Genomic DNA, 9,098 nt, shown 5'->3' with positions numbered 1-9,098 from the left:
ACTGGGCATGTGTCTGTGTACACACTACACAGCTACACACACACACACACACACACACACACACACACACACACACACACACACACACACACGTGTACACACACACACACACACACACACACACACACACACACACGCACGCACACACGCACGCACGCACGCACGCACGCACACACACGCACACACGCAGCTCCGCCTCCAGCGACCAATCGGCAATCGCACTCTTGGCCCAGCTCCACCCTCAGGCTGAGACCCGAGAAAGCAGGAAATTCAAAATAAAATCAAAATGAATCCGGACGAAATCTTGGAGAGTTTTGTCGAGGAGTTTTCACCTCCTCCATCACCCCCGCCGGCAGAAAACAGCGATGAATACGAGGAAGAGGAAGGGTCAGACGAGCAGGAGGTAGAGGAGGAAGAAGAACATGAATTTCATGACGTCCGCGGAGTCAGGCCATACATGTTCGAGCCTCTGCTACCTCCTGCTAACGAGTCCGACGGTGAGGAGGGACGTGCAGACGGTGCAGCAGCAGCAGAACCTCCACACCCACGAGAGCATCTCGATGTGTCTATCTGGTAACGTTCCTTTATAATCAATTATTTATTGCCTATGCATGATGAGTTTGTATGTTAGTGCGATAACCCATGTGTGTTATTGTATGGTATAACCAGAGAAGTGCCAAACGGCAGAACTTTGTGAAAGTGTATTGCAATGGGATATCAGCTTACACTGTGACATGTATGATGATTCTTACTTTCTGACCTGATCAGGCACGTGCAGAGAGGGGGCTTGTGTGGGGGGAAATAAGAGCTTGTGTGGGGGGCCAATAAGAGCTTATGTGGGGGTCAATAAGGGCTTGTGTGTGTGTGTGGGGGGGGGGGGGGGGGGGGGCAATAAGGACTTGTGTGGGGGGCCAATAAGGGCTTGTGTGGGGGGCCAATAAGTGCCATTGGCCCTTCAAAATGAACATTTGACAAGTAATGATAATTCCACTATCATAATTGTCTCCACCAGGCCGAAGGCATGGGGGGAGAGTATGTTTTGCACTCCGTCTGTCCGTCCGTGTGTGTGTGTGTCCGTCCGTCCGTGTGTCCGTGAGCAGCTAATCTCGGCCACCGTTAACCCGGTCGATGCCAAATTTTGCACACACACTCCCTGGATGCCAACGATGAACCTCTGCCCCAAATTTTCCAGAACGGCCTGTTATAGCGCCACCAGGAGGCCGCTTTGTGCATAACAAGTTTTTGCACAGTACACCTACAGATTTTGTCCAAACATCGTGCAAATTGGTACACAGTCTCTCTAGAGCCATTCAACGAAACGGCTCTTTCAGATTTCTCAGACTCCATCCTGATTGGTTAAGATTGGCTTCCAAAGTTCACAGGAGTGCTCAGTTTCAAACAAAATGCTGCAAATCATGAACACATCGCGTGATTTCCGTGAAATTGTGCACGCACATTCCCACTAGGCCGAGGAAGAAATGCCACATGAACAATTTCAACTCAGCCTCAAGGTGGTGCTATAACTGGCCAAAAAGTGTTTTTACCTCTAATTTACTTTTGTTGCCCTTTTATCCAACCACCAGATGAAGGCAAGCTGCAATGTCCTACATTCCTATCCTGGTGGAGACCTGTGCCCAGAATGGCACTTTTTCTAGTTATTTATACTTTTAATGTGCTGGATGTCAGTCAGTTTTAGTTTCAGACTAATGAGAAATTATTGCTTATTTTACTGTCCAATGACATGAAATGGCACAAGGGACGGACCACACAAAAAGACCACCCCCAAAAATCGACGTGCGCCCACACATGTGCCCTTTTTTGGGGTTTGATCCCCTGCCCCCTCAGTGCTCTCTGCACGGCTCTGGACCTGATTGTTATACTCTTTAGTCGTGAAGTTATTTGCACTTTTCGTTTACACAAATCAGTGCAAGCCCTCACATTATTGTTTATGTGCTTATCAATTCAGGTGTACCTGTGGTCACTGCCAGAACATGGATGCTGCAATAGACAGGGTCTGCTGTAAAGACTATGACAGGGTTAGTACTGTTACATCAAGATGACACATACATACATATACATATACATATCCTTCTATCCTAATGGAAAGAGGGTACACAAGCAAATGGCCGTTACAGCACAGAGGAGTACAGTACAGTACAGAGGAGTGCAGTACAGAGGACTACAGCACAGTAGAGTACAGAGTGCAGTACAGTACAGTGGAGTACAGTACAGGGGATTACAGTGGAGTACAGTAGACTAGAGTACAGTACGTTGGAGTACAGTACAGTGGAGTACAATACAGTACAGTACAGTACAGTACAGTACAGTGTAATACAGTACAGCGGAGTACAGTACAGTGGAGTTGCCATCATGGGTTGCCATGTTTGCTTTTCCATGTAAAAAAAACAACCAAAAAAACAGTATTGAGTATCGCCCTCCTGCTATTGCCTTCTTCCCATTTGCGACACATGGTGCTAGGATGAGGAAATTCTACAATTCATTATTTAGACATGTCTCTCTAACAAACCCACATACATACATACATACATACATACATACAATTAGGGAGTCTTACTCAAGGACACTTAGACACTAACTCTGGGGGAGCCCGGGTTCGAACTTGCAACCTTGCGGTTACCATCCGGTCACTCTACCCCTGAGCCACTGCCACCCCTTACAGAACAATGTAAATGGAATATGTGTGTGTGCATATTGTTTATTTTGCTCTGTTCTGCAGGTTATGGACAAATGCGCTGAAGCAGAGCCCGTGCCTGAGTGCATCACACTGCACCCTGGCTTTGCTACGTGTTGTTGTTGTTGTTGGGTACAACAGATGACTTATAGGTACGGTGGAGTCACATGGTACATCTGTGGAACAGAATACTGGGGTTGAACTGTAGTGGAACTCTAATTACCCAGGGGGCAAACCACTTTTTTTTTTAGGAAACCTGCATTTGCCATAACATACAAAGTTGTCCACCAGAAATAATATCTATGACCCAGTAGGATCACAACCTATATGGTCAACCTGGTCACTTTTTGGGCAAAAGTCCAATATGGACGCCACACTATTAGTTATAATGGGGGGTGAATAGGGCAAAATTTTAAACGGAGGGATATTTCCACGAAACTTCACAGGTTGATCAATGATATGAATACAAACATTTTTTGTATTGAAATGTTCCATGAAATCCAATATGGCCGCCACAATATTAGCACCCAGAAAATAGGTTTAGCTCTAACTTCTGAACCAGATGAGCTAGAAACGCAAACTTGGTGTATATTTCATGGTTTCTGACCATGTGAGACTCAATGGAATACCTATTTTTATTATTGGGTGTGTCTGGACCCTTATTGTGCATATTTAGAGGATGGTGGCTACCCAAAATAGTGCTTTACGCTGATTTCTACCATGATTGTTGACTGTTTTTGGCAAACACAAGCAATATTAATCCAATGCATTTTGTTTTTTATTGTCCATTCTACAACTCTATTAGGGAGATACTTTTTAATAAGATAGATCCAAATCATGAATCATGAAAAGTTGGAGAACTGAAATGCCCATTTCAAAAGTACACCTTTTACTGTAGTATTTTCCAAATACTGTACAAATATGTATTCATGTAATGCATTTCGGAATATGAACAGGAAGGACTGTAATGTCAGTTGTTTTCAATGTACCTTCATATAATCCCATATGGGATGGGCCAAAGTGGCATGACACGAAAATAAACATTTCATTCATTCATTCATACAGTGTTATGCATCAACGGTTTGGCGAGGGGTTCCAAGGTGAAGAGGAGTTCTCAGAGGATGAGTGAGTATACTATAAATGAATAATTGTATTTCTGTAGCCATTGTCGTCAATTTCCTCTTGGCATCAGAGCTTGTCAAACCATTTCACTTTTATGATGTAATCAAAATGCAATGTCCTTTCCTTTCCATGTGCAAGAGTATTTGTAGTAATTAATTTTCACATTCATGTCATTGATTATTTTTAGGCGTTACCGGTACACAGCATACCGCTCATTTGTGAGGTGGTGTTGGGGGTACCTAGGACAAGGGAACCGTAGGGTCGTCCCATCCTGTGCCGTCACCCAAATTCGGGCTGCTTATCCTTCGCCTTCCGGGCAATACACAGGATTCAGGCTGCCTCCACTCCACACACACCACCACAACAGACATCCTCCCCACAGGCACACACGTTTGTTGTCACTGCTGTTTTTTTTGCCCATTTTCTTTTACTTGTATGCTTTACTTAAATAAAGCTTGTTCAAGTGTAACACATTACATGTTCCTGGTTGGGTTTTTAATCTAAAATGCAAGAGGTATTGAAGTAAAAATAGTAGTAGTCAATACAATAGTCAGTGTTGCAGCAGCCCGAATTGTAACGGACATACATTTATTGGCATGAGAAAACATACCTTTTCTTTGCCAAAGCAAGTGTCACAAATATAATTAAACAGTTGAAAATGGGGAAGTATATACAGTTGGACAGGGTAGAGCATTGAATAAATATAAATAATAAATAAATGTCACATTGCATCATTATATACATGTTATGTACATGGGAAAAAAAGCTAACATTGGCTTTCAAAGTTTGCAGGACTAAAAAAATAATGTGCATCCGTTTTAAAGGTTTTAGAGATATGTACCATTATGTATTTTCCATACTTCTTGTTCCCTAACAAACAAATGACTTCACCATCACCACTCAGCCCTTGCTGCACCCTTACCCAGAGCAATGTCGCCTCTGAGGCATACCGATGCATACAGAGAAGCACAGTGAATGTAATGACTGAGTACTGTAGCTGTTTAGTCACAAACAAAGAGTCCCCTACTGTTTTAACCTAACCTAGGAAAGAGGTTTGGGGACAGGTCTCCACCGGGGCAGGTCCTGGACATGCTTATCGTGAAATAATCACTCAGACACTATCGTTAACTTTAACCAGCTGAGTTCTGAAATACTCAAGGCTGTAACACCTGCCCCCTCAGACAGAATTACCATCACTGAAGAGGATGTAAGGAAAGTGTTTCAGTGTACTAACACAAGGAAAGCTAATGGGCCAGATTAGGCCTCAAACACTTTGCATCTGAGCTGGCTCCAGTGTGGCAACCAATATTCCAAACCTCTGTAGACACACACACACAATTCCCCTGTCTTGGAAAACCTCACACATAAAACCACTACCCAAAATCCAATGTCCAAAAGAACATAAGGATTATAGACCCATAGCTCTCACTTCAGTGATTATGAAATCACTTGAAAGAATACTGTTACAACATCTTGTCAGTATAACCAATGACAAATTCGACCCCTGTCAGTTTGCCTACAAAAAGGGTTGCAGTACAGAGGATGCGGTTGTGACACTGGTCCACTTAATTACAAAACCCCTAGATAAGTCATCGTCATCATCAGAATCATGCGAGAGTGCTATTCTTAGACTTTTCTTCAGCTTTCAACACAATACTGATATACAAAGTCTGATATACTAGTGTCAAAAATGGTACAGTTGGAACTGAATCCATACTTAATTCACTGGTATGCTTCTTTTCTTACTAACAGAGTACAGAGGGTGAAAGTGAACACAACCCTCTCATCAGCAACCAACTAATGTTGGTGCTCCCCAGGGTTGTGTGAGCTCAGCTGTACTTTTCACCCTTTATACTGACAGCTGTCATATTGAGGAATGCCTGTCTGAATGTCGCACTGACACACCAGACCAATACATTCTAAAATCAAACCCCCCCCAAAAAAGTAAAATCCCCCCAAACCCCCAAAATGCATAGAAAACTATGCTATCATCATATCAGTTCATCTCCATCTATCTACACTACCCTCTGCATTAACCCGGGCTTGGGACCGGCACAAATAGGACACTGGCTTGTGCCCTGTTGAGGCTGCATTTATCTTTTTTTTTTTTTTTTTTTTTTTATCTATCTAATCTATTCTAACTAATCTATCTAATGTATTCTATCTAATCTATTCTATCTAATCTATTCTATCTAATCTATTCTATCTAATCTATTCTAACTAATCTATCTAATCTATTCTATCTAATCTATTCTATCTAATCTATTCTATCTATCTTACTTTTTATGTATTTTTTGTCTTTTGTTTTATATCTTTTTTATAGTTTTTATTTATTTAATCTATCTAATCTATTCTGTAAGATACAGTTTTGATTTCTCTCATAGATAGTTCCAGTGATCCTGGACTGCACCAACACAGAGTAAATAAGGTGGTTGAATGGAGTGATAACAACGCTCTCATCATTAACACAAAAAAGACAAGAGATTGTTTTTGGTACACCACCATGGTGAACCGATCAACCAGGTATGTTCGTACAAATACCTAGGAGTAGTAATAGACCATCTGTTGTCATGGAAAGATCAGATTGATTCAGTGTGTAAGAAAACAAAGCAAAGAATGTACTTCCTTCGCCGTCTAAGATCCTTCGGTGCTAGTAGACGGATTCTTCTTTTGTTTTTCACTTCTGTTATTATGAGTGTTCTTCAGTACTGTAGTACCACCTGGTATGGATGTTTGTCTGCAGCCCTAAAGTCACAACTGCTGCAACAACTGAACATTTGTTCAAAGATTGTTGGACAACAACTTCAGAAACTCTATACATCCACATATGATAACAGCATCCTAAGGTTAGCAAGGAATATCACCTCTAATACTAAGCATGTGTTGTATGGAGAATATAGGTTGCTACCTTCAGGAAGGAGATATGGTGTACCAGGAGGATACAGTAAGGTCAGACTAAAGAGGTCCTTTGTCCACCAGTCGACCTTGAGGCTTAATCAGGGGTTGTAGTAGCCACAGGATAATCTAAGCGGTGGATATTGCTCATGTCTTTGGTGATGTCAGGTTAGATGTGATCACGGTTCGGCCGCAAACCGAGACCATCTGGCCAGATCCTCATCCGAGCCGGGCCTCTCATATCCGGCAGAAAGTACAGGTGGGACCTCGATGGCCTTGATCCTCTCCTGGAACGGACGTGGGTTGACCACCACTTCCCCCAACAGCTGCTGTAAGCTGTCCACATAATCTAAGACCGAACAAGACATGCACTCAAAACTTGATTCACAAATTCAGGCAACAATATTGTTTGCATAATATTATTATAGGCCCGGTGTGAGCCAATCGCCAGGCCAATGTGTTATGTGGAAACATATGAAGGTGTAATTTGTTTCGTATTCAAATATGTTGCCGAGCCAATCAATAAAAAGCAAACAGCAGTTCTTCTTGGAATTGTTTTTGTTTATATATGAAAATCAAATCAGTCAATCAATCTATATTGGAGTACGTACTGTATCTCGGCTTCCCCTTCACAAAGGCCCTGGAGTATTCGCCTTTCTTGTACTTCGGGAAACGCACTTTGGTTTTCAGCTTCCCATCTGGCCCCAGAAGTCGCGCACGGTCTGCGTTCTCATTATAATGAAGGCAGGCCAAAAGCAATCTAAAATATAGGTGGGGGGGGGGGGGGGGGAGGCAGTTAGTACTGTAGGCCTAAATTACATCCAGTAGGCCTACATACATTATGGAACATTTTCAATTAAACAGGGTTCCCACACATTTTTATGAATTATTTTTCTTTTCCTAAGTATTTTAATCTGTTTTCCAGGCCTACAGAAATCATAATTATGGTGCAATATTGAGGCTATTACACATGCTATCGAGTATTGCATAACCCGATAACATAACCCGGTGTAACATGAGTAACGCGGTGCAACGTGTTGTGAGCTTGTGGACCTTTCAAAACATTTCCAGGCTTTTACTAAGCTGCAAGCATTCTCACTAAATTCACCAACCTGCACAGCATTCCAATGAATGGATAGACAACATTCTTGGGCGCGAATCTCAAAATGAGAGCATGGAAGGATTCCAGGGAGGAGGTCTGTTCGCGTGGACTGATCTTTGCGACGTCTTTCAGCAATGCTTTCTTCAGCATCATGTCACAGAAGCGTTCACAGGCTTTGGTATCTGAAGATATAAACAACATGTAAACATCACCAGTTATCATAGTTGGAAAATCACAACTTAATTTGCATGACAAATACAACATATGCACTTTAATTTATCCAATTTATATATGACTACTGTAATGTGTCTTAGTAATCAGTCAATAGAATCACAGTTCTGTAGATACACAAAATGGAAAGACATGAAGTGACTGACATGTGTTTCTGCTACTGATTCTGCGCAAGTTCACACAATATGAAGACTGCACTGCCCTCTACTGACCATTGGCAGCATCTGTTCTTAGCACTAGACTCAAAAGTAGTACATTTCAAATTTCAACCATAGCTTTTCATAGATTTTAGGCAATCCGATGTTCAAAATAAGAGGGGTTTATTTGTCAAATACTCATATCTACAGATACAAGCTGACAAATGTCCCACAAAGACTGTGCTAACACTACAAAGCCATATAAACTCAATGAAACCATAGATGTTATTTGACAGTTTAGTAGAACTGTAGTGCTAGACCCATATTTGTCATGAAAATTAAGTTATCACATGCCCCCCCCCCCCCCTTCTGCAACACTAAGTGTCACAAACAGCTGTAGATAGCATAAATGAGTCATATTAATAATATAACTCATATTTAGAATAAAGTAATGAAGAAGTACATTTGTAGGATTTCAGCATAAGCTGTAGACAATGTAAATTTCTCACTTGGTGTCAGCCATGCTCTGTGTGTAAGGAGGTCGTGGGCACAGTTGGGGTACAGTTCATTGCTGTGCTGGTGAACATTCTGGACGTGGTTTGTGATAGAAGACCACTTAGCCACGGCTTCCTCCCCACTCTGTGACGAGGATGAGCTCCAGTACAGGTGGTTGACGGAACTTTTCCTCCACACCTTGACGTCCTCACAGCCACGCTCCTTCCCAAGTGCCTCCAATTTCTTGGACAGGCCTTTGAAGAGGATGAGAGAGAGGAAAGAAAAAATATATATTTGCAGTAAATAAATAAGTAAATAAACAGTTTGTACATGCTAAGTAATAACAAGTTGACTAAGATGATGTCTTGTGAATTTATTTAATTACACAAATTTACTGTGACAACCTTTGGCGACATGCCAGGCA

The 9,098-nt window shown here is 41.9% G+C and overlaps 1 protein-coding gene across 1 annotated transcript; it reads left to right on the top strand.

Annotated features, from left to right (window-relative positions):
- Positions 1–286: 286 nt before the first annotated feature.
- Positions 287–5,641, top strand: LOC310877762 (P2X purinoceptor 7-like; the record flags this gene model as incomplete). The annotated part of the gene is made up of 6 exons (XM_083791711.1): positions 287–573; positions 1,967–2,036; positions 2,738–2,844; positions 3,758–3,817; positions 4,002–4,196; positions 5,632–5,641. 6 exons carry the CDS (start codon positions 287–289, stop codon positions 5,639–5,641), a joined length of 729 nt encoding a protein of 242 aa, XP_083647837.1.
- Between the last annotated feature and the right edge of the window lie 3,457 nt (positions 5,642–9,098).

This window comes from Protomyctophum parallelum (genome assembly GCF_964188405.1).
Source record: "Protomyctophum parallelum genome assembly, chromosome: 20".
Classification (NCBI taxonomy): domain Eukaryota; kingdom Metazoa; phylum Chordata; class Actinopteri; order Myctophiformes; family Myctophidae; genus Protomyctophum; species Protomyctophum parallelum.
The sequence above is the reverse complement of the archived record's forward strand: the minus strand, read 5'-3'. Positions and strand labels throughout refer to the sequence as shown.